General features: G+C 41.9%; 1 protein-coding gene across 1 annotated transcript in view; it reads left to right on the top strand.

Moving 5' to 3' along the window:
- The window catches only part of LOC129713286 (annexin A4-like), a 31,294-nt gene extending 7,148 nt beyond the window's left edge, over nucleotides 1-24,146 (top strand). The window contains exons 2-8 of the mRNA XM_055662236.1: nucleotides 6,290-6,339; nucleotides 9,365-9,452; nucleotides 13,394-13,488; nucleotides 15,981-16,122; nucleotides 20,013-20,191; nucleotides 20,334-20,456; nucleotides 23,157-24,146. Of these exons, the coding sequence (XP_055518211.1) occupies nucleotides 6,331-6,339; nucleotides 9,365-9,452; nucleotides 13,394-13,488; nucleotides 15,981-16,122; nucleotides 20,013-20,191; nucleotides 20,334-20,456; nucleotides 23,157-23,213 (693 nt within the window). The 5' untranslated portion in view covers nucleotides 6,290-6,330 and the 3' untranslated portion in view covers nucleotides 23,214-24,146. The remainder of the gene's footprint in view (nucleotides 1-6,289; nucleotides 6,340-9,364; nucleotides 9,453-13,393; nucleotides 13,489-15,980; nucleotides 16,123-20,012; nucleotides 20,192-20,333; nucleotides 20,457-23,156) is intronic.
- Nucleotides 24,147-26,848: the final 2,702 nt, after the last annotated feature.

Raw genomic sequence — 26,848 nt, 5'->3', positions numbered from 1 at the left:
CAAACCAGATGGGGGAGACAGTTTAGTCGCCGACTATCCGACCATGAAGCATGTAGTGCGGGATTACATGGTACCCATGGCGGGAGGAACTCCCCTCCCCCCCGACCTGACTTATTATATAGGTTTCTAGAATGTGGAAATTTTATGTGGCTGTGGGAATTATCCTAGGAGGAAAGATGTTAAGAGATGGCTTCTACTAAACCTCATTGGAGAATAAAAGATGATCTCACTGAAGGGTGTAGTTATGGGGAGAAAATATCCGCCACCCTTAGACTTTAGAACCTGGTTTCCAGCTGTAACCGTTTTAACATTAGAAATCACGGTCTCGTTTTCGTTTAGGTGCCTTTGCACGATTTCCGGTGGCAAATGAATGTTCATGCCTTGCTTTGGCCCTGCTTTCCCCACCCCTGTCCCCCCTCAATCAGTGTGTCGAAGGGTCCTGACCAAAACATCACCCATCCATGTTCTCCACGGATGCTGCAGGACCAGCTGAGTTACTCCAGCATTTTGTGCCGTTCCTTTAACTTTCTCCAGGATGGATGTGTTGATCTGTAGCGCTCTTCAGATATGTTTACAATTGATGATTAATAATGGTGGTCATTCTACCTCCTCAATAATTTACCTAGTTCCTCGTTTTGGAATCTCATAAATGTTGATTGCATTTTAAATCATCAAATTAGAGAACTAATTTTTGATGAACTATTGGCCTTTTCACTCGTATTTTACTTCCACAGTTGCTCAGCACCACAAAATGTTTAACCACTTACATTTCTTTTTGGTTTTCTCACCATAATAATTTGGGATCTTGCATTTTATATATTGTGTCTTTCACAAAGATGTCCTAAGGTCCTATGTAATGAATAAAGGCACAAAGTTCTGGAGTAACTCACTGGGTCAGGCAGCATCTCTGGAGATCATGGATGGGCGACATTTCAGGCTGGGAGCCTTTTTCGGACTGAGTTACTCCAGCACTTTCTGTCTTTTTATTTGCAAACCAGCAACTACAGTTCCTTACATCAATATGTAACTAATAAAGTAGTTTCACTTCAGCCTGAAGATACTAACCAAGCCCTCGGCACTAAAATTTATGATGGTTGGTTTGTTTATTTTAGATATATATTTATTATTGTCATGTGTACCGAGATGCAATAAAAGGGTTTGTGCTATCTGATCAAATCAGATAATACTGTGCATGAATACAATCCAGCCAAACGTATCCAGTGAAGAGTGAATAGAAAGATAGTTTGAGTATGTCTTGGGATATTAGACAATAGGTGCAGGAGTAGGCCATTCGGCCCTTCAAGCCAACACAGCATTCAATGTGATCATGGCTGATCATCCACAATCAGTACCCCGTTCCTACCTTCTCCCCATATCCCCTGACTCTGCTATATTCAAGAGCCCCATCCAGCTCTCTGTTGAAAGTATCCAGAGAACCCGCCTCCACCACCCTCTGAGGCAGAGAATTCCACACACTCACAACTCTCTGTGAGAAATAGTGTTTCCTCATCTCCATTCGAAATGGCTTACCCCTTATTCTTAAACTATGACCCCTGTTTCTGGACTCCCCCAACATTGGGAACATGTTTCCTGCCTCTAGCGTGTAAACCCTTAATCTTAATCTTATGTTTCAATAAAATCCCCTCTCAACCTTCTAAATTCCAGAGTGTACAAGCCCAGCTGCTCCGTTCTCTCAGCATATGACAGTCCCGCCATCCTGGGAATAAACCTTGTGAACCTACTGAGGTTGTAGTATATGATTACAGAGCCTGGTATTAGCAGATACATTAATGTATTCTGGCAATGGTCAGAAATGGGAGTTCTGCTCCCAAGGCCCCAAAGTTTAAAAGACATTTGGACAAATACTTAGTGAGAAAAGATTTTGAGGGATATGAACCAAATGTGGTCAAATGGACTATCTCAGGAAGACCACACGGTCGGCACAGATGAGTTGGACTGAAGGGCCTGTTTCCTCACTGTATACATCCGACTCCAAGGTGGCCCTGATGTTGACCCATCTGTTTGCATTGGTATGGTCTGGCACTTTATTTCTCATGTACCAAATTCAATTTTGTATACAGTTCAGTTGGAGTAACACAAGAATTAGTTACCTGACTTTATTCGCAATGTTGATAATCGGGGCATACTGGTAGGGCTAATGTCTTCCAGCGCCTGAGTTTGTATGTTCTCCCTGTGACCTGCGTGGATTTTCCACGAGATCTCCAGTTTCCTCCCAACTCTAAAGACATACGGGTTTGTAGGTTAATTGGCTTGGTATAAATGTAACAAATTGTCCCGTGTGTGTGTGTGGGGTAGTATTAATGAGCGGGGATCGCCAGTCAGTGCGGACTCGGTGGGCCGAAGGGCCTGTTTCGCGCTGTATCTCCAAACAAAATCCACGGATGTTTACCTAAAATTCTAGGGACTATTTTAAAAGGAAGTTGAAGACTGCAAACACATTGACAGCATTTGGAAAGAATGAATACCTCTGGGATGTGCTGAATGCTCTTGCAATGCACAGTCGCAGTTCCTCCAGTTTACAGCAGAATATTTTGCTCTGCAATCTTAAAGGACACAAAAGATTGAAATTGAAGTTAAGTTAAAATCAAAATTAAAGTAAAATATAATATTTAAGAATAGCAAAGATATACACAAAATACTGGAGTGACTCCAGCATTTTGTGTCTATCTTTGGTGTAAACCAGCATCTGCTGTATATTAAAATTTTCTTTTTAAGGGCCCAAAATATTGCAAAGCAATAGTTAAATATATATTTTTAAACACACTTGTTTTGAACTTCCTTTAACGAGGTTTACATAGAAACATAGAAATTAGGTGCAGGAGTAGGCCATTCGGCCCTTCGAGCCTGCACCGCCATTCAATATGATCATGGCTGATCATCCAACTCAGTATCCCGTACCTGCCTTCTCTCCATAACCTCTGATCCCCTTAGCCACAACTCCCTCTTAAATATAGCCAATTAGAGCCATTTAGGATTTTATGGCTCTGCAATGCAGAGAGCCTAAATTCAAGCCGGGTTGAAATTTCTTATGAAGTATTAGAGAAGTGTGCAGATTCTTGGTTCTTGGTCCTCCAAAATATTCCAAATGGAATTTAAACTGGAGGTGGGATTTATACTGGAGGTGGTGTTGGGTAAGGGGTTCCAGGAATTGAACCTTATTGCCATAGAGGGAGTGCAGAGACGGTACACCAGACTGGTTCCTGGGATGTCAGGACTGTCTTATGAAGAAAGACTGGATAGACTTGGTTTATACTCTCTAGAATTTAGAAGATTGAGAGGGGATCTTATAGAAACTTACAAAATTCTTAAGGGGTTGGACAGGCTAGATGCAGGAAGATTGTTCCCGATGTTAGGGAAGTCTAGGACAAGGGGTCACAGCTTAAGGATAAAGGGGAAATCCTTTAAAACCGAGATGAGAAGAACTTTTTTCACGCAGAGAGTGGTGAATCTCTGGAACTCTCTGCCACAGTGGGTAGTTGAGGCCAGTTCATTGGCTATATTTAAGAGGGAGTTAGATGTGGCCCTTGTGGCTAAGGGGATCAGGGGGTATGGAGAGAAGGCAGGTACGGGATACTGAGTTGGATGATCAGCCATGATCATATTGAATGGCGGTGCAGGCTCGAAAGGCCGAATGGCCTACTCCTGCACCTAATTTCTATGTTTCTATGAACCCAGCAATGATGAAGGGATGGTCATACAGCTCCAAGCGAGAATAGTGCGTGAATTGGAGAGCAAGCTGGAGCTGGTGGTGTTGCCATGCACAGCTTGCCCTTCTTTTTGATTCAAAGATATAGCATGGAATCCGTCCCTTCAGCCCACCGAGTCAACATCGACCACTGATTGCCTGTTCACACGATTTCTACATTATCGCACTTTCACATCCACTGTGATATTTCACTCTTTAGGGTAGCTTTCGATCACTGGCAGCATCTTATGAATTTCTGTTAAATATCATCAGTGTTAACTTTGGGTGTTGGGGGTTATGGGGAGAAGGCAGGAGAATGGGGTTAGGTAGAGGTAGATCAGCCATGATTGAATGGTGGGATAGACTTGATGGGCTGAACGGCCTAATTCTGCTACCATTACATAGAAACATAGAAATTAGGTGCAGGAGTAGGCCATTCGGCCCTTCGAGCCTGCACCACCATTCAATATGATCATGGCTGATCATCCAACTCGGTATCCCGTACCTGCCTTCTCTCCATACCCCCTGATCCCCTTAGCCACAAGGGCCACATCTAACTCCCTCTTAAATATAGCCAATGAACTGTGGCCTCAACTACCCTCTGCGGCAGAGAGTTCCAGAGATTCACCACTCTCTGTGTGAAAAAAGTTCTTCTCATCTCGGTTTTAAAGGATTTCCCCCTTAGCCTTAAGCTGTGACCCCTTGTCCTGGACTTCCCCAACATCGGGAAGGAAAGGAAATATTGAGGTTTTTGTTTGTTCAATGTCAGTTCTTTAAAAAGTGGAGATATTCACGTTGACTTTGTCCACCACCTGCTTTAGAAATTGAGCAACAGCAGATAAAGGCAACATTGCAAAACCCTGCAACTATCAGTTGTGTGTGAGCAGGCGGGAACCATACTGCCTTCTGCATTGGGCAGCTTGGATGCATGTCCCTCACCAAGATTAAAGTGGCATAATGCAGCTGACGGAGGCAATGCAGCACTGAGCCGGTATCACAGATTTGAGTGATAGTAAGACTTTGTCTGCCCTGACTCTGAACAAAAAACAAACATGTTCCTGGTATCCCAGCAAATATTTATCCACTGATCAATATCACTTTCTGATGAAATACATTAACTGGTTTGATCAAAACCATGTCAACGTTCCTTCGTATTCCCACACTGACCTTTCTGTCCTGGCCTTCCTTCATTGCCATTGTGAGACCACACGCAACCTGGAGGAACAGCACCTTGTAGCTTACAGCTTAATGGGCCTGTCCCACTTGCGCAACTTCTTCGGCGACTGCCGCCACCCGTCATAGGTCGTTGCAGGTTGGCACAAATTTTCAACGCGTTGAAAATCCAGCCGCGACCAGAAAGATGCTACAACTCTTTGGGCGTCTGAGGGGACGACTCACGGACCATACAGGCATCACGTGTCGACATGTCGCGGGGTGAAGCCTGTATGGTCGTGAGTAGTGGCCCAAAGAGTCGTGCCTTGTTCTGGTCGCCGCTGGATTTTCAACATGCTGAAAATTTTTGGAGACCTGTTACTACCTATGAAGGGTGCTGGCAGTCGCGGAAAAAGGCACGTCAGTGGGACACGCCCATACCGGTATGAACATTTGAATTCTCCAATTCTTTTAAATACACCTTCCCCTATCCCTCTTTTTCCTGTGACCTCTCCCAACATCCCACTCTCCCCCCTACACCTCCCCCTCCCCCTGTCCCCTTTCACCTATATCCCTGCCTTGAGGGATATAGCTCCTTACGAAGAGAACATGGGTAAATTAAATGGTTTGTACTTCTTTGTATTAACCTCTAATCTGAAATGGTCTTGTACACTCTGGAGTTGAGAAGGATGAGGGGGATCTTATTGAAACGTATAAGACTGTTAAGGGTTTGGACACGCTAGAGGCAGGAAACATGTTGGTGGAGTCCAGAACCAGGGGCCACAGTTTAAGAATAGGGGTAAGCCGTTTAGAACGGAGATGAGGAAACACTTTTTTTTCACAGAGTTGTGAGTCTGTGGAATTCTCTGCCTCGGAGGGCGGTGGAGGCCGGTTCTCTGGATGCTTTCAAGAGAGAGCTAGATAGGGCTCTTAAAGATAGCGGAGTCAGGGGATATGTCCTGTCATGATCATATTGAATGGCAGTGCTGGCTCGAAGGGCCGAATGGCCTACTCCTGCATTCAAGAAGGAACTGCAGATGCTTGAAGATTGAAGGTACACAAAATTGCTGGAGAAACTCAGCGGGTGCAGCAGCATCTATGGAGCGAAGGAAATAGGCGACTTCTTCAGAGTGCCTACTCCTGCACCCATTGTCTATTGTCTGAAATATCTGATATGTTTGTGCCCAAATCTGTGAGGTGGAACTTGAACTTGTAACCTTCTACCCTTGGAGCTGCGTACTGTCTATTGAGCAACAGGTGGCAGTTATAAACTATGAGTTTATTTAGTGAAGTATGTGACCTGGTGCTGCCCCATTCTCAACCAACAGTCCACAGTCGTTACTGAATAATCTCTGAGAAAAGATTTTATTTTTCTAATACTTGCACTTCACTCTACAGGATCTTCACGTAGCTATTCTTTGTCTTCCCCAGCAGGTTTCTCCATTTTCTCCATCTCAAGAACTCGTGTTGTCATGGCAGCTGTAAGTATGCATGGGTAATCTCACCACCCTTGCTTCCCCCATTTCATTTGCACATTGTCTCCTTGTAAACGAAAAAGGATTAGACTTAACAATATTGATTGAGATCAATAAGACTGTGAAGGGCTTCAATGACTTGATTTCCTACCGGTTAGAGTCTAATCGCATGTTTGGCATGTTGTATTATGTTATCAGCTGGAAAATCCATTGTTCAAACACTTGTGCTGGTTGGTGCTGGGCACCAGCCTTGGTTTGCTGTCAACTCTTTATTGATGAGATAACTGTGCAAATGTTCAGGAAAGTAGATCAATGGTCCACAGCTGAGCATTAATGATTGGGTGTTAAAGGTTTGTCAGTTGGGGAATGAAACTTATCCTTCTGTTTAGAAAGGATTATGCATTAATGGATCTGTGAAGATTGCACACTTTATAAAAAAAAAAATATATTGCTTGTAGTTTCTTTTTACGTGTTAATTTTTTTTGAGACGTTATAGATTGAGCATGGAAACGGGCCCTTTGGCTCACTGAGTCCACTGTGACCCGCGATCACTCCATACATTAGCCCTATCCAGCACACTAGGGACAATTTACAATATTACCAAAGCCAATTAACCTATAAACCTGCACGTCTTTGGGATGTGGAAGGAAATCAGTGCACCCGGAGGAAACGCATGTAATCACAGGGAGAACGTACAAACTCTGTACAGGCAGTACCCGTAGTCGGGCTCGAACCCAGTTCTCAGGCGCTGAAAGGCAGCAACTCTACCACTGCACCAGTGTGCTGTCTCGTTTTGTGCAATGAAATGTATTTCCCCAATTGTCCAGCTGTTGTCTTGTTAGTTTTCTACCTCCAACCTTACCTGGAGTTCCTCTTTGTGAAGGTAGACACAAAATGCTGGAGTAACTCAGCGGGACAGGCAGCATATCTGGAGGGAAGGAACGAGTGATGTCTCGGGCCAAGACCTTTCTTCAGACCTGAAGAAGGGTCTCTACCCGAAACGTCACCCGTTCCTTCTCTCCAGAGATGCTGCCTGTCCCACTGACAAACTCCAGCATTTTGTGTCTACTTTTGATTTAAACCAGCATCTGCAGTTCTTTCCCACACATGTTCCTTCCTCTTTGTGATGTGGTTTGACCTGGTCAAATTGTTGGACATATTTCTACCTTGAAACTTGAAGTTCTCGATTTGTAAATGGAACGAGAAAAAAATTGTCTGTAAATAATAGCTGCAGGAATCCATCCTCCTTTATCTAGAGACGCAAGGAACTGCAGATGCTGTTTTACAAAAAAAAAACCTCAGTGGGTCAGGCAGCTTCTCTGGAGAGAAGAAATGGGTGACGTTTCGGGTTGAGACACAATCTGGTGTGTTGGTAACACTATTTATAGCAGTCCCTGGGAGACAAATGGGCTTTATTTTTATTTCTGAGAACAGCTTTATACTTATGATGTGAAGAGTGGAAGGTGGAATTTCTGTTAGTGGCGTTAGTTTTACCTCGAGCTGCATCATTCAGTTAATTGTCATTTCCACAAACTGCGCTGTTTTGTAGAAAAAAATAACAAGCCGACAACCCTTGCACATGCTTCTCTAGTAGTTTGTTTTTGTCTTCCTTACTCTTAAATCTGCACAGGATAAACACACAGCAGTTTGCACAGACTTAGTGAGGTGGATGGAAGGATTACACAGTATTTTGCATTGTAAACTGAGACGATCTTGGTGGCTTAGGCAGCTTTATCATGCTGAAATGTCTTGGGGAATCATTTTATTACAGTTCTAAATGAAGTACGACACTCGTTTGTCAGCAGGGAAATGATGTTTTCCGTACTACTGTGGTTTGTTCCTCTATATACTGAGCCCTAACCCAGGAATGAATTGAATGATTTTTAGAGGTGTACAAAATCCTGAGGGTAATAGATAGGGTGAACACACCGATTTTTTTTTTTTTTACCCAGTCAAGAACCAAAGGGCTTAGATTTAAGGTGGGAGGATAAAGAATTAATAGGATCCTAAAGGGCAACTATTTCATCGAAAGGGTGGTGGGTATATGGAATAAGCTGCTGGACATGGTAGTTGAGACGGGTACTATAAGAGCACTTAAGACATTTGGACAGGTACATAGCTAGGACAGGTTTAGAAAGATATATAGGCAAAACACTGGCAGGTGGGACTAGTTTCGATGGGGCATTGGTTGACATGGATGTGGGGCTGAAGGGCCTGATTCAAGGCTGTATGACTCTTAGGACTTGGAGTTACCAAGTCATATGTTACCGCTCAACCTTCTGCACTTCAGGGAATAAAGTCCTAGCCTGGTGAACCGTTCAGGACCTCAAGCAACATCCTCATAAATCTTCTTGGCACTCTTTCCAGCTTAATTTTGGCAGGGTGACCAAAACTGAACACAGTACTCCAACTGCAGCCTCACCAATGTCTTGTACAACTGTATCATAACGCTGCAACATCTGGACTCTGTCTCCTGACTCCAATGTCTGAAGAAGGGTTTTGGCCCGAAATGTTGCCTTTCTCCTTCGCTCCATAGATGCTGCTGCACCTGCTGAGTTTCTCCAGCATTTTTGTGTACCTTCTTTACCACCCTATCTACTGTGACACCACTTTCAGGGAACTATGTACCTATACTCTTTGATCCCTCCGCTCTACAACACTTCTCAAGGCACCTACTTTTCAATATGAATGTCCCACCCTGTTTTGACTTCCCAAAATGTAATACCTCCCACTTCTCTGCAGTAACTTTCCTCTCTCTTGAGTACAATTTTCATCATCTATCCTGACCTTTCTTGATGTGATTCTGTGATGCACTTTGGAATGGTTCCATACAGTTTCAGTACACTTTAGAGATAGTTTTCTAAATCAAAAGGTAGCATTTGTGTTGGTAAGTTTGGGGAACATGCCTGATATTTGGAAATGTATCTTCAAATGGGAAGCTGAGAATATGGTAGAGAACCACACCAGAAAATAATACCACACACATTAACCCTTATTAAATTATTTTCAACGGACTTTGTTTTTTCTACAGGTAGGTCGACGAGGAACAGTCAAGGAATTTGCTGGGTTCAATCCCCAGGAAGATGCCGAAAAGTTAAGAAAAGCAATGAAGGGTTTCGGTATGTATGTCAGCAAGGTTTATTTGTAGAAACTCTTGAGAGCCAGCGAAGAGCAAAAATCACTGCTTTTACTAAATTCTACTGCTCCTCTCTCTCTATCTTCATCCTATCTTCACTAGAAATATCTTTGCTTTAAAATGCTGACTGTCGAAGAATGACATTTATTTATTGGAAGTTCTTGATTTCTACTACATTCTGAGTGAAGAAATATTCCCCATTGACATCTCTAATCCACCGAGCTAATTTGAGTCTAACATTATGCCACATAGTTCTTGGCACTCCACACAAGTGCCTTGATTCTCTTATCATGTATCTCTATACACTAAATGGATCGATTGTAATGTATTGTCTTTCTGCTGACTGGTTAGCATGCAACAAAAGCTTTTCACTGAACCTGGGTACACGTGACAATAAACTAAACTGAGATACTGATGACCCTCTGGATACTTTCAAGAGAGCTAGATACGGCTCTTAAGGATAGCAGAGTCGAGGGATGTAGATAGATAGATCCTTTATTGTCATTCAGACCTTGCGGTCTGAACGAAATTATGTTGCCTGCAGTCATACACAAAATCAATAATAACAAAACATACAATAAACACAAATTAAACATCCATCACAGTGAGTTCACCAAGCACATCCTCACTGTGATGGAGGGAAAGTCTTAGTCTCCGTCTCTTCCCTCCTTGTTCTCCCTCTGCGCTGAGGCGATCGATCCAGGCCGAAGATGCCGCTCTCCAGTCCAGCGGACCTCCGTGGTGATGTCGCCGCCGCCGAAAGCCGGAACGCCGTCTCCGCTCCGAGGCCGACCGCCCCAGCTCCAGGTCCCGCCGTCTCCGCTCCAGGTCCCGCAGTCTCCGCTCCAGGTCCCGCAGTCTCCGCTCCAGGTCCCGCAGTCTCCGCTCCAGGTCCCGCTCCGCTCCAGGTCCCGCAGTCTCCGCTCCAGGTCCCGCAGTCTCCGCCCAGCTCCGCAGTCTCCGCTCCAGGTGCAGTCTCCGCTCCAGTCCCGCAGTCTCCGCTCCAGGGCAGTCTCCGCCCAGGTCCCGCAGTCTCCGCTCCAGGAGGCAACTCCGCTCCAGGTCCCGCTGTCTCCGCTCCAGGGGATCCGCTCCGGGCCGATCCCAGCTTCAGGCTGATTGAATCCAGGTCCCGCAGTCTCGGAGCTGATACTGAGGGACCCGGAGAAGGCAGGAACGGGGTACTGATTGGGGATGATCAGCCATGATTGAATGGCGGTGCTGGCTCGAAGGGCCAAATGGCCTACTCCTGCACCTATTGACATAGTTTATTTCTATCTACCCACTGAAGACTTAATCATCTTGATCAGTTATTTCCCCCTTTTAATCTTCAATGCAGATGGAAATAAAATTCCAGACGCTGAAAACCGTTTAATCTGTATGGCACTGGCATCATTCTGATTTCAGAACTCGCCTAGCAAGTCACTAACTAATATCACAAATACAAATTGAGGCTGGGGTAACAAAACAAAACTATCTTGGCAGCAGTCGCTACTTTCTGAGATCAAGTGGATATCAAGTGTGTGTGAGCACTTGCAGGATACTATAAATATCCATAGAAATATTTTTCTGCCAACTATGTTGTGGCAAGGACATAGAAATAGAAATCATGATGACTTGTTGCAAAGACTATTCATTTGCAGTTTACGAGCAAGCCCTCTACTTATGTATTAAATATAACGCCCCAGACTTTCATTTTCTGTAGTACTCTATGTCACGGCATTGAAGTATTTTGAACCTGCATTTAAAAGGCAAATTAACTCTCAGAATGAGGAGCAGTTATGTGTTGACTTAATTTTCAATCGTGAGATTTCTGGGGTAAGCTGGATATGCTGAGTGTGCATGTGGTAAATACCAACAACTTGACTTTGTTATTATTTAATTAAAGGCATTACACAGACCATCCATCCCTAAATTGTTCTTGCTCCAATAATCATTATTTAACCCAGGCACGGATATTGTACCTGGAAGGGTTTTCTCTGGGGGATAAGAGAGCCTCACAGATGCCAGTCCTGTTCCTGTTCACTGCCCACATGCATTCCTGTGTAATATTGCTCACTAGCAATGGGAGGATAGAAAAGTTTAGTTTAGAAATACAGCGCAAAAACAGGCCCTTTGGACTGAATATTAACACTATCCTACACACACTGGTGACAATTTTACATTTATACCAAGCCAATTAACCTACAAACCTGTACGTCTTTGGAGTGTAGGAGGAAACCGAAGATCTAGGAGTAAACCCCAGCAGGTCACAGGGAGAACGTACAAACTATGTGCAGACAGCACCCGTAGTCTGGATCGAACGCGGGTCTCTAGCACTGTAAGGCAGTAACTCTACTGCCATGCCACCCATGTGTTGACCATATCTCCCCACCCGTCCACTGCTCGTGAATGTTCTTGCAGATGACTTCAGCAAGCTTATCGCACATTACAGAGAAGCTGGATAAGCATAGCTCGGTGAAAAAGAAGGAATAAAAGGGACTGCAGATGCTGGAGGAACACGGCATGCCAGGCAGCATGTGTGGAGGAAAATTGATTCATGTAGTCATGTTTTGTCTGGTTTGTCATAATTAAAAGAGGAGATTTGCAGACAGCATATTCCTGCAGATAATAGTAATTGGGTCATATTCACGAGTTCGGGGAACAGCTGCAGAGAGAAAAATGTTTGACACTTCAGATTAATGGCAATTCATCAGAACGCCAACAGATCTCAAATTAGTGAAAGGAGTTGATTGTTGACCTGAAGGATTGTTTTCATGAATACTGTCTGACTTTAGACTACTTGCATTGTTTTCTGCTTGTTTATTGGCTTGTATGACAACACGTACAAGGCCGGCTAAATGACCTGCCATTATGCTCTAGATGTTATGTACAACTGGCAATGAAGGTGGTAATGTCACAGCATGCTTGCCATTGTTAGTTGGGGCAATGGGTATCAAGTCAGGAAGTAACTTGGCTTCTGTTTAAAACTTTAGCCAGCACATATTTGGAGTGTTGTGTGAAGTTCTGGTTGCCCCACCACTGGAAAGATGAGGAAGCTTTGGAGAGGATACAGAATAGATTTGCCACGATATCGCCCAGATGGGAGAGTAATGGTGTTGGTTTATTATTGTTATGTTACCGAGATATAGTGAAAAGCTTTGTTTGAATGCTATCCGATCAAGTCAAATCGTACTATAGTACGCAGGTGCAATTAAGCCATGCACAAGGACAACAGATAGTGCAAAGAGAAAAATCTCAGTGCAGAAAATAATTTTACAGCATTATGGTTACATAGAAATAAAGTGCAAGGTCTGCAATGAGATGTGTTGGAAGATCATACACCCTATCTTATGGGAGAACCATTGAGAAATCTGCTAACTGAGGAAGAAGCTGTTCCTGAATCTGGTTGAACATGAAGGTTGGACGATCTTGGATTGTTTTCTCTGGAGATTTGGAGGTGTATATAAAAAATTTTTATTGAGTCTTTTTCCCAGGATGGGGAATGTCAAATACTAGAAAGCATAGATCTAACATGTGATGGGGAAAGTTTAAAGAAAATGTTTAGGGCAAACTTTTTCTCACACTGAATGGAAGGTGCCTGGAGCATGTTGCTAAGGGAGATGGCAGTACGAGGTATGATAGAGATATATAAACAGGCACAGAAAAGGGGGATATAGCTCGTGTGCAGGCGGATGGGATTACTTTGTCCGGCATCATAGTCGGCACAGACGTGATGGGTTGAAGGATCTGTTCCTGTGTTGTGCTATATTATTCTATATTCCATTCAACTTGGACTATCTGGTCTGCTACATTCTGCCTTCAACTAACTCATTTGGAACTAACTCGCTTTCTTTCTAGTTTTGTTTCCAAACACAGGATTTAATTTTATGCTCTTTAGACCATAAAATTGAAGTCGCTTAATTTTTATTTGCCATTGTGTAGGCACTGATGAAGATGCGATCATTGATGTATTGGCTAAAAGAACTATAGCCCAGAGACAGCGGATCAAACAGGACTTCAAGACTGCCTTTGGCAAGGTATGTATTCGCCACTGTATCTCCATATGTGATTAAGATGTATATGATGCAGAAAGTACCATGAAATGCACTAATAGCCAATGTTCATTTTGATCACTTTAATCCACTGCTGACGTTGGAGATAGATGCCAGGAAACTGGTTTGCTGGATATAATAAATTGCCAAACACTTTAATTCCACTTCCCATTCACACAATTACCTTTCTGTCCTAGGCCTCCTCCATTGTCAGTGATGCTAAATTCAAATTGGAGTAGCATCTTGTATTTCGCTTGGGCAGCTTACAACCCAATGGTATTAGTATTGATTTCTCAAACTTCAAGCAACCCCTGCAATCCTTCTCTCTCCACCCTCCCCCACCCAAGTCACACCAGCTTCTCATTATCTCCGAACTAACAATGGCCTGTTTCCTTTATTATCATTACTTTTTTGCGTATCTTTCTCTCCATTTGTTCTATATCCCTCTACGTCACTGTCTTTATAACTTGTTTTCCTTTCCCCTGACTCTCAGTCTGAAGAAGGGTCTCAACCTAAAACGTCATCCATTCCTTTTCTCCAGATATGCTGCCTGTTCCGCTGAGTTACTCCAACATTGTGTGTACGTCTTGGGTTTAAACCAGCATCTGCAGTTCCTTTCAACCCATAATTAATTTCAATCTTGGCTGGCTGACATTCAACCAACATACAGAGTATATTGATCTGTGTGCTTATTTCAACTGTGCAGTATTAATTAAGACATCTAGTGAACACCAAGAGTGACTGGATGGATTAAATTGAATATGAATTTTGTTCCTGTTGTTCCATGAAGTATTGGCTTTTTAAAATAATTAAATGGACCCTTTTCCTGAATGTGGCAAATAAATGTATTTTTCCTTCTCCCTTCCTTTGAACAACAACATTGAAAGCTTGTGCCATTTCTGCTTGAACTGTTGTAATTTAGTGGAACGCACTTTAATCTTTGCCAGGAGGTTCGAAGCAAAGGCCAGAACATCGAAATAAAATATAGACTGACATATGAATGTCTATTAGGGAAGTACTACACTGACAAACGACCATCTTCCGAGATGGTCAGAACCTTTTTCCACAGGGTGGAAATATCCAACGGCAGAGAGAAGGGTGGGGTGGGGATGTTTAATGAAGATGTATGCAGTAGGATTATTTAAGGGAGATGGTAGAGGCAGATAGTATAGTGGCATTTTGGAGGCTTTTGGATAAGCATATGGAAATGCAGCTGGGAATAGAGGGATATGGATCACGTCAAGATAGGTGAGATCAGTTTAATTTGGTAACCTGTTGAATCGCAACCTTGTGGGTTGAAAGGCCTGTTCCTGTGCTGTACTCTTCGATCTTTCACCAAGATGTTAATCTGAAACCCAACTGCTCTATTGCATGTACATAAAAATCTCACTTCTATTTTCCATTTCTATTAGAGCGGTAGAATTCTAGTAGAGTGCCTGCCTATCCTGTCCACTAAACATTTGTTCATCACTTTGCATACTCTTTGCATATTCCAGCCTCTCATTTACATCAGTCCTTCATTGGATCCCACACCCTTGCCAATCTAGTTTAGATCCACCCGTGTAGCACCAGCAAAGCTGCCTGCCAGGATATTGGTTCCCCTCCAGTTGAGGTGCAACCCATCCCTCTTATGCAGGTCATCTCTGTTCTACATGAGATCCAAATGGTCCTAAACTCTGAATCCCTGCCCCATGCACCAGCTTCTCCACCTATCTTCATGTTCCTATCCTCACTACCACATGGCACCAGGGATACAGTGATTCCTGATTTAATTCGTAAACCTACATGTTTTTAAATGACATTCTCACCAGACATGGTCACTGGACCATTGGTAATATGTTCTCGGCTTAGTGGCCGAAACCTGGTCTCAGAAGTAGCAAGAGAAGTACCTTACTCAGTCAGGTACAGGATGGCGTTCTGTGACATTTCCAACTGGTGAATCCTGGCCACCAAATAGATCTGTAAGGTAATCCTGGGCGGTGGGTGAAAGGCGGTGGACTAACTATTAGTGAGCCAACCATTTTGCAGAAAATACTTATTTGTTAATAAAGATCTTTCCCTTCCGTTTGCTTGGGAACCGCATTTAAGGTTACTTTGAGGATATTTTCAGGAGGGCATTGATGTGGGAAGTTGATTTGTGTCTATTTTATATGTATGGCTGGGAAAGTTGCACAATGAACTTGAGGACAGCCCTTACCGAATCCCGAGAAAATGTAGCGTTTGTATTGTGCTAGGACAGCTTGTACTCTGCTGCCAGGGAACATCTCAAAGATTATCTAGTTACCAATTGCTCTCACCTGACCATCCTAGTTTTTTTTTAAAATATCAAATGGTAAATTTAACTGAACTTGCCCTGATGGGACAGGTTTACTAATTAAAATGTTGAATAAATTGTCCTGTTCAAGATGGGACTGAGGTCGGTTAACTAACAACTATGTTTTTGGTTCTTTCCCACTCCCCTTTGCATGTTTATCTAGGACTTGATCAGTGACCTGAAGTCTGAAATATCTGGGAAGTTTGAGCAGGTGGTTCTTGGACTGTTGAAGACTTCTGTCCTGTATGACGTACATGAACTGAAGAATGCAATCAAGGTCTGGTACTATTGTGGATACTCGCTCCATATAAAGATTTGAATAGCTCGGTAGAGATGGGTGGGTGTGACCAGATAAAGCAGTTTCAGTTTAGTTTATTGTCACGTGTACCGAGGTATATAGAAAAACTTTTCTTGCGTGTTAACTGGTCAACAGAAAGACAATACATGATTACAATAATTCCATTTACAGTGTATGGATACGTGATAAAGGACTAACGTTCAGTGCAAAGTCCAATCAAGGATAGTCCGAGGGTCATCGGAGGTAGATGATAGTTCAGCACTGCTCTTTGGTTGTGGCAGGATAATTCCGTTGCCTGATAACAGCTGGGAAGAAACTCTTCCCAAATCTGGTGGTGTGTGTGTGTTCACACTTCTATACCTTTTGCCTGATGGTAGAGGGGAGAAGATACTGACAAAAATGCAGATACTGACATTGGTGATGAATCCCTTGATTTATAAATTAATACATTCCACTGAAAGCAGTGTATCAGTTTGAAATTTTCCTTTGATGTAGTTTCAGCGTAGTCTATATTGGAACCGTTGTTTCACCTTTGTTTCATGAAACGCTCTGGTCTGAGCTGCAATGAAAACTTTCTTTTTCAGCTTCAGTTATTGTGTGCTAGCCTCTGGGCAGGTGGAAATAAGTCCGCTCATCCTAACTGGTATTGTTGTCGACAAATTTTCAAAGGACAAAATTGTTCCAATTATTACAAATCCTGTGAAGTAATTTCTCACAGAAGTTTGCATCATGGCTTGGTGTTGATTTATTATTGGAAAATATTAAGGGGGAAATAAAGGGGGAGCTGCTGGAGGAACTCGGGCTGAATCTCTGGGGAGAAATGGGCAATCTATCTCTGGAGAGAAGGAATGGGTGACGTTTCGGGTAGAAACCCTCTTCAGACTCTGAACTCAAACTCGGGTCTGAAGGGTCTCGACCTGAAACGTCACCCATTCCTTCTCACCAGAGATGCTGCCTGTCCCGCTGTTACTCCAGGTTTATCTTCAATTTAATCCAGCGTCTGTCATTCCTTCCTACATAATGGGAAGTTGAGACCCTTGGTGTACAATGAAAGGTGATGGCATAAAAGGTGTAAATTTGTGGAGTCCAAGCTAATCCTACATAATGACCAAGCACCTCTAACCACTTCACTGTCTGCTTCTGTTGCACTGGAACAGGAACATGATGCAGACTTGGCCTCATTCCATTATTTGTTCTATTTGGATAAAGTGCTTGCACAAAAGAAAATTCAAATATTAACAACGTTGGCTGCTTTCCCCCCCAGCTGGCTCTGCCTCTCCCTGCTGTTAGTACACAATTTATACCGATTCATTAGATAGCCATCTGGGTTTTAAATAAGTAATTATCATTACACATCCACTGGTAATCAATGTTTTCGGACCAGAGTCCTTGACTTGAGTCCTCTCTTCGTGGATTTGCCTGTTATATTCATAGCCTTGCCTGTCTACCATTTCCTGGGTTTATTTTGTGCTTGGCACAAAGTACTGCTACAAAAGTGATTGTTTGGGAGAAGTAACTTAGTTTAGTTTAGAAATAGTGTGGAAACTGGCCCTTTGGCCCAACAAGTCCGCAACGTCCAGTGATCCCCGCAAATGAACACACGCACTCGCACACACTTTTTTACATTTATATACCAAGCCAATTAACTTATAAACCTGTCTTTGGAGTGTGGGAGGAAACAGAAGATCTTGGAGAAAACCCACGCAGGTCATGGAGAGAATGTACAGACAAGCACCTGCAGTCAGGATTGAACCTGGGTCTCTGGAGATGTAAGGCAGTAGCTCCACCACTATGCCACCGTGCTGCCTAATTGGTTCCACAGCAGGTTTTTGTATCATCTGATTTCACACCAAAGACAGTGAGCATTTCTGTTCAAACAAGTTACTGATCCTGAGACAAAGACCTGCAGTCTTCTTCTTGTGTGTAGCGTGCCCAGCCTAAAGTTGTAGGACAACTTGTTCTATTTGATTGTGCATTAGTTGATTGCATTAGTCGAAACAGGGCGGCAATCTTCCACCCCACCTGCAGTCTGTGGAAAGGGGAACAAAGATCAGTGTATTTGAGAATTGTGAAATGGAGCCGCAGTGACCATGCTTAGAGGGTGACCCCTTCTGATCAGAAATCCCCAATGGTCACTCGCTCCCAGATGTGAATAATCAGATGCAATGCACATCAGTCAAGTACAGGCTGCTAGAATCAAGTGGATAAATCTATAGTGCAACCAGGAGTATCCTAGGATGCTACGGGAAGTAAGGGAGTAGATTGCTCTGGCAGTGCAGAGATTTTGTAACGTGTTTAGCCACGAATGAGGTACCAGACCAGAGGAACCGAATCTACTTCATGGTCCCCTTTTACCAATCCTATTTGATTATAGGGAAAATAAAAAAACTGCACATGCTGGGTTCTGAAACAAAGACAAATTGTGGTAGAACTCATCTGTGGAAAGATAAATTGGCTAACGTTCTGGTCAGTGTCTTTTCTTCAGAACTGGGGAAGGGCGGGTGGGGGGGGAAGGGAAATAAATTGTTAATTATCCTTGTCCTCCATGACTCTTATCAGAAGTTAATTGATTTTAGTTTTGTCAAAGATTCTTTCTGGTCATGAATCAATCTCATTGTTATTTGGGTCATTATTCCATCTGGCAAAAACAGTCGGCAACCTTTAAAAAGATGTGCGTTTGGTATTTGTCCTCCAATTCTTCCTCATTGTTACTATTTACTCATATTCACCAAATTATCCTCCATGTTAGATCATGCTGTCAAATTACCACATTGGTCAAACATCCGAGCAGTCTTTTTTTCTGCACTAGGATTACACATGAGCCAAGTATATATCACAATTTGCTTTCATCTTGAATGGCTGTCAAACAACATTCTTACCACACTTGGCAATGTCCTTAGTATTCAATTAAATGATCAGCTGTCCAGGATTAAACTTCCTATTTAATATCTTGGCTGTATGCATGCTAGCATTTCACTGAAAAGTTTGAGAGTTCACGTTAGCGTCTAGACTTGTATTAGAATAGGGAGATGTTCAAGCCCCTGCCTTGTAGAACCATCTTGTGCATTTGGAGAACGCTGCCTTTCCAACGGCAGTCTCTGTAATCAGGACCCACAGTCCATGGCATTCCAGTCCCTGCAGATTCATTTGTGCAATCTGCAATAGGAATTCACCTTTATGATCATAAACCCATTCGCTGACAGTTCACTTTTTCACCTTCACATGATTCAACGCATGGGTAAAAGTGACTAATTTCTACTTTGAGTGTTCAATTCCCTGTCAGATATGTTATCTCCAAGTCAACCCAGTATTGATCACAATCCTTTAACTCAATCCCTTATTCTGAATACTCCATTTGAATGGAAAACACAGGTAATCATTCTGAATTTCACAATATAGGGTGACAGGTGAATTGCATTTTGGCAAGAAAGCTTCCTAATTCCATTGTGGTTTAACATAACAATAATATCAAAGCAGGATTCCCAACATTTGTTGCTTAAGTAAGTTTCTCCATGAACTCATGTCCTGTAAAATAACCTTCTGAATACAGGTATTTCTGTCAGCAGAAATTATCACTCTTGAGAGTTGGAAATTTATACAAAATTCTGCCAATCCTAAGTGAGTACATTTTGTCCTGCACCACTTAAACGAGTTTTTTTTCTCATAAATATGATGCAACCTGAACATTGTAGCCAATTACCTTGCATTGTATCGTTTTCAAAAAGTTTGCTGCAAGGTTCCCGACTTTGCATTCAGCATGGCGTGATGCATATTATCTTGCCTTCCAACTAAAGCTGGTTTGACAAGTTCGACACTGAAAGAGGCATTGGGAATTATGTTAAAGGCAATGAAGACAATGATTCGCAGTGAAATAAGGTGTTCTGACCTTTTATTCAGTACGTCGCTCGAAATCCCCCTCCAAATCGTCTGTCAAATACACTTTCAGTAATTCATTTGAAGATCTGTTACAATCTTGGAACATTGTATGGACTGGGATGGTGAATGACACTTCTTGCCAGATTTTTGTATTCTTGGGCATTCTGCAAGAAATGACCTGTTGGGTCTTGGAAGCAGAGGTAAGTTCTAATCTTGATGAAAGCAATAAAACTTTTTGAAGTGTAATTGGGGGACATGGTCTAAATTAAGATGGACTAAAATAATATTTTCTCCATAGGGACTGAAAGTAAATGCTTAATCATTATGTTCTCTTGGTAATAGGGAGCTGGTACAGATGATGATGCCTTGATTAGGACCATGGTATCTCGGTGTGAAATTGACATGCTGGACATTAAAGTTGAGTTTCAAAGATTGTATGGAAAGTCATTGCATTCCTTTATCAAGGTAAGAGCACAATGATAATTGAAGATTGGAGCATGAAAGGATTGGTGACAATCCTAATTATGGATCGATTTTAAGAAATATACTTTGTTGATGGCATGACTGGATATTTTGAGTGTGCCTTTTTATTCCCTATGACTTGGTTATTTTATATCTTGTAGATACACGTGACTATAGTTCATTCATACAATGGAAATTAGCTCTCATTTCTAGCTAAAATGGAGGCAGAACAAAATATTATGTGGCTAGACAGGTTGAATTCACTAAATAGGTTTTATAGAAAACAACAATGCAACAAATTTAATTACTTTGCAGAATAGTTTCTGCTGCCGAAAACCTCGGAATTTCACCTAACTCTTCCAATACTAATCCCGATCAGCAGTAATATTACAAGTCTGAAGTTTTGTCAGGATATTGGAAGATTTAGGAAGCAGGTTGGAGTATAAGAGATGCAAGTTTATCTTCAAATAGAGAACATAGAACAGTACAGCCCAAGAACGGGCACTTTAACTCATAATGTATATGGTGAACATTATACCAAGACCATGCACATAACCCATATTCTTCCATTCCTTACATATCCAAATGCCTATCCAAAAGTATTTTAAATGCCACTAATGTATCTGCTTCATTCAGATGCACTCGCCACCCACCCTCTGTTTAAAAAGAAAACGTGCCCTGCTTCAAACTTTGCCGCTCTCACTTTAAATCTATGCCCTCTAATATTTGATTTTTCTATCCTGGGGAAAAAGATTCTGTCTAATCTATCTATGCCTCTCAGAATTTTTAATGCTTCTATCGGGTGTCTTCACATCCTATGGCATTCTAGAGAAAACAATCCAAGTCTGCCCGACCTCTCCCTGGAGCTAATATCACCAAATCCAGGCATAATTCTGGCAAACCTCCTCTGCACCCCTCTAAAGCCTCCTGTAATGGGGCTACCAGAACTGTACACAATACTCCAAATGCAGCCTAACCTACACTCCTGACTCTAAATGCCCTGACCTATGAAAGCAAGCGGACTATAAACCTTCTTTACCACTCTATCTACTTGTGTTTGTTGACACTTTAGTTATGCACTCCATCCCTCGTGCCATAATGGGCTAAATTCCATTTACCTTCAAGAGATGACCTGTGATAGCTATTTGTCCAAGGTTGAATCAGCAGTTCCAATACATTTGCTTTAGCATGTTAACAGGTAACATTTTACAGCTTACGATGTTTCAGTTGTAAAAATGGACCCTATCATAATTCAAGTTGTTGTAAAGAACATTTCACTTTAATATTGCAAGTGCTTCAGTTGTCTACTCGATCAAAAGTAAATATTTTTTTGTTAAGTCCACTGCACGTCTCTTGAGATGCATTGTTTAAATAGCTTAGTATTTATTCCTTTCATGCTGCACAGACTTGGAGATATTGTTATTTCAGCCATTGTGTGCTCAGGATCCTAAAGTAGTTTCCAGTTAAGCAATAACACCTGTATAATTATGCTGGGTGTTATAGATGATTGTTTTCGAGTTATTACATTCTCTGCCATGTTAACAATACGCACAATGTTTGAAAAAAGCTGTTTTAATTATAGCCTTGTGACTGAAAACACATTTTGGAGCACATAATCTATACTGACACTTCTAGTGCAGGTGTTAATTTAAATACATTTTTTAGCTAAACTCCACATTTCCTTCCAAGTATTAATATGCCATTTATTCTTGTTACCTGCAGTAGGACTTCACAACATAGCAACTAGGATCATGTTTGTTTGAGCGTCTCTACTAACCCTAGGAACCACACTTTTCTGTTTTGCTGTTCTCATTAAAATTGAACCCTAGGCCATGAATTCCATCTGAGCAACTCAAAGTGCAAGATCTTGTTTAAAATCTCATCTGATATGATTCAGACACAAAAGCATACAATAAACTATTAGATTTCACGTTTGCCCAATCACTAGTAAGCTTGTTTGAAAAAGCTACAGAAGAATATTATTTTTAAAGAGCAGATTTTTTTTTTTTTTTTTTACTTTATCCCGCCCATACCTAAACCTACCCACTGAATTTGGTACAGTGCAATGTGGGTGTGCTCTGTGTAATATGGCCTGCTACTATGGCTGGTCTGCTGTATGCTTGTGCCACCAAGTGCCAGAAACTGGACTACACAGTTCTGGGCCAAATTCAAGATGAGATTTTCAGTAAACTTTCATTCTATTACCTGATAACTTTGACCTTGAAGCTAGTGATACCAAGTAAGGTCGCACTCCCTTTATGACGTTTAATTCACATGTGAGAAGTGAAATATGTTATTGCTAATTCAATTTCAAGTTCTATTTTAACAATCATGGTAATATTACTGGTTTCCAGCCAATATGTAATTCTAAATCAACATCACTAACCTGGGGCGTTGATGATTATGTGTCTGGTTGTTATTGCTGGCTATACATATATTGGTTGCCACGTGTCCTTTTACTACAAATGCTGCACTAAAAGAATTCTGAAGTATTTTGGAAGACTGTTAGTTGTAATGGTACTGCAAAAAATTACATGTCTTTCAAGTTAATATTTTGTTATAGACTAGTGGGCAGACTGCTAAACGGGTTGGTTCAAAAATTAATTATAGTAATCAAATCATAAATGCTTCAATTATGGTTAGATGTGCTATGACATTCTTTTTTAAAACTTGTATAATTCAACGTAATAATTTTGATTCCAGGGCGATTGTTCTGGAGATTACAAAAAGATCCTCCTCCAACTGTGTGGCGGTGAATAATTATAATAGTTCCGTGTCATTTCAAGATGGAATGAATTGAAGATCCTGCAAAATGAGTGTGGTGCTCCTCACTTAGTGACATGCTTTAATTATACGCTCAATGAAGCCTTAACTTTTTTGCTTTTGCTATAATCTTGAAATACATTATTCTAATCAATGCCTTTAAAGATGGAAAGCTAATATAAAATGCTAAGCCAAAGCACAATGCACAAATCAACTCCAACATCTTACTGTAAAATTGAACATACACTTGACAATAGTTAGTAAATTGCTATTCCTCAAAGTTCCAGTGCTGATCTGAACTTTGAAATCTGGGGCTTGCCATTTCTGGTTTGTAATGACCTTCCAATGTGGGACTCAATCCAAGAAGGGATAAAGTAATGTGTGTACTGCACTACAATGTGAATTAAAGATGAAGAACAATTGTAAAGTGTATGATTTGAAACTGTAAACTTAAAGGTAAATTAAGTGCATCCTGTACTCTGGTCCAAGGAAATAATACATCATTCAATGTCACACAAGAAATAGTGAAGGGGTTACAATGACAGCCCTGCTGTATTTTTTACCCTGATCTGTAGACTTAAATTAGTTTCATACAGCAAATGAGCTGTTTGCCCCTTAACTATGACTGCATTCAAGAATTTCCTCAGCTGTAATGTTGTTGATTGGGAACAATTGCAAATTGCTAAGAATGTACGATTGAGTAATGAAAGTGTACAAGATGCATGTAACAACATTTGTCAAATAGATTATACACAAATCAGTTGTATTCACTTGGATGAGCATCTCTTGCTGTGTAATTTGTTAATGTCACCTGTAAATATTTACATTTTGCATGAGTACCACTTTGAAAACTGGAAGCAATGAACCATTGCAGCAATGTTGTAATTCAAGGCTGTTAACATTTAAATAAAACATTCCATTTTATCTATACTGATGCTGTGACACATTGCAATCTTATTCCAAGAGAAACACTTAAACTTCTTATGCCAGCCTGGGTGGGTCCCCCCCACCCCCTCCTTTCTCAATAACGGGATAAATCTCATCCTGTCTGGATTTCATCCACCTTAATGCCCTTCAGGAGCTCCACACCACCTTTCCTAATCTCAAACTACCCTTGCATATTAGTATTCTCCACACTGATTTCACTGTCTTCCATGTCTTGCTCCTTGGTTAAAACAAATACAAAGTACTTGTTTAGTATCTCGCCTATGATCGCAGACTCCAAGCACAAATTCCCCCCATTATCCTTGAGCTGTACTACCTTTTCTTTGGCTACTCTTGTTTTACTCTTGTTTTAAATATAGGTATAAAAAGCTTTGGAATTTTGACTCGCCAAACCATTTTGTGGCCCCTTTTAGTACTAATTGCCCCGAGTTTATCCCTCCTTGGCCCCCCCCCCCAGGTACTTTTCCCTGCAACCGCAAGAGATGCAACACCTGTCCCTATACCTCCTCACTCGACTTTGTCCAAGGACCCCAACAGTCCTTTCAGGAGAGACAAAGGTTCGCTTGCACCTTCTCCAACTGCAACTGCTTTTCCAGGTCTGGACTCCAATAGGGGGGTTGCACGGAAGGCCATCAGGTCAAAGGGCGTGACGCACGGACCAGCTCAATCCATGTGGAGTACATGGCAGCTTCCGGCACATACTGTTATTACACAATGAGTACTTTCTTATCCGTTAAAAAACGATGAAATGGTCATTTTTTGAGCTGTAAATAATTGTGGAAATCGGGGTAAGCACAAGAGATATTTATCCTACTTCAGAAATCCAAAAGCAAGAAGAAATGATGGTAGAGAGCTGAAGGGACAACAGCTAAAGTGGTTGGCGAACATTGGCCGTACAGATATCAAGATTGAAAATGTTGGGAATTATCGCGTTTGCTCACTGCATTTCATCAACAGCAAGGCATTTTTGTGTTTTTTCTTGATTCCTTTGGTATCTAAAAAGTTTCAGAAATGATAAATCTATCTGTAAAATTTTAAAATCGCCCATGGTTCCGAAGTGGGTTTTTACATGCAAAGTGAAAACGCTTCTGAAGCTAAATTTATTATTATTTTAATTTATTATTATGTCTTTCTCGCTTACCCCGATTTCCATAATTATTTACAGCGCAAAAATGGACCATTTCGGCGGTTTTTAACTGGCCCGCTACACCAGAAACAATGGCAAGTGCTTACCTGCAGTTCATTGCGTGTACTCCAGTTGGCGTTGCGTGGCAACAGTACGGGTCATGGGTCGTGACCCAACAGCCGTGCAACCTCCCTATACTCCAAATCGGTGAGACCAAATGCAAGCTCTGCAATTGTTTCGCTGAACACCTCCACTCGGTCTGCCTCGACCGACGTGATCTCCCGGTTGCTAAACGCTTTAACTCCTCCATCCATTCCCATACTGTCAGAGTGAGGTCAAACACAAATGGGAGGAACAGCACCTTGCATTTCACTTGGGCAGCTTACAGCCCAGCAGTATGAATTTTGATTTCTCTAATTTGAAGTAACTCTTGATTTCCCTCTCTCCATCCCTCCCTGGCCCTAGTTCTCAAACTAGTTTCACTGTCCTTCTGATTAATTTTACTGATTTATGCCCCCTTGTCACCTTCCCCTCAGCGAACAATGAACAATTTTACATTTCCTTATACAGGTAGTTATCTGCCTTGATCTGTTGTTTTCACACCTTGCCCTTCCATATTTCTAGACTCCCTCTCCCGTTTCTGTCTGAAGGGTTTCGACCCGAAATGTCGCCCATTCCTTTTCTTCAGAGATGCTCTGTCCTGCTGTTACTCCAGCATGTTGTCTATCTTCAGTGTAAACCAGCATCTGCTGTTCCTTGCTACATCTTTTCTCCAGAGATGCTGCATGTTCCGTTGAAGTTACTCTAGCATTTTGTGTTTGAAGAAGGGTCTCGACCCGAAACGTCACCCATTCCTTCTCTCCAGAGATGCTGCCTGTCCCGCTGAGTTACTCCAGCATTTTGTGTTTATCTTCTGTTTAAACCGTCGTCTGCAGTTCCTTCCTACACATTTTGTGTCTGATATCTTCAGTATAAACCAGAAATTGCAGTTCATTCCTACACCTTTTTTCCGGAGATGCTGCCTGCGACAGGACTGAGTTACTCCAGCATTTTGTGCCTAGTATCTTCTGTTTAAAAACCGTCATCTGCAGTTCCTCCTTTCACATTTTGTGTCTGATATCTTCAGTGTAAACCAAAGATTATAGAGGCTCCTCTATAATCTTTGGTGTAAACCAGCAACTGTAGTTCCTTCCTACACCTTTTCTCCAGAGATGCTGTCTGCCTGGGTTGGACAGGGTTGAGTTACTCCAGCATGTTGGTGTCGACCAAGGATCCTGCTCCTCTAGTACATTTGGTATTGACCAAAGATGCTGCTCCTCTAGTATATTTGGTGTTGACTAAAGATCCTGCTCCTCCAGTATATTTGGTGTCGACTAAAGATGCTGCTGCTCTGGTATATTTGGTGTCGACTAAAGATGCTGCTCCTCTAGTATATTTGGTGTCGACTAAAGATGCTGCTCCTCTAGTATATTTGGTGTCGACTAAAGATGCTGCTCCTCCAGTATATTTGGTGTCGACTAAAGATGCTGCTCCTCCAGTATATTTGGTGTCGACTAAAGAT

The sequence above is a fragment of the Leucoraja erinacea genome, chromosome 35, assembly GCF_028641065.1.
Source record: "Leucoraja erinacea ecotype New England chromosome 35, Leri_hhj_1, whole genome shotgun sequence".
Taxonomy (NCBI): Eukaryota; Metazoa; Chordata; class Chondrichthyes; order Rajiformes; family Rajidae; genus Leucoraja; species Leucoraja erinaceus.
The sequence above is the reverse complement of the archived record's forward strand: the minus strand, read 5'-3'. Positions and strand labels throughout refer to the sequence as shown.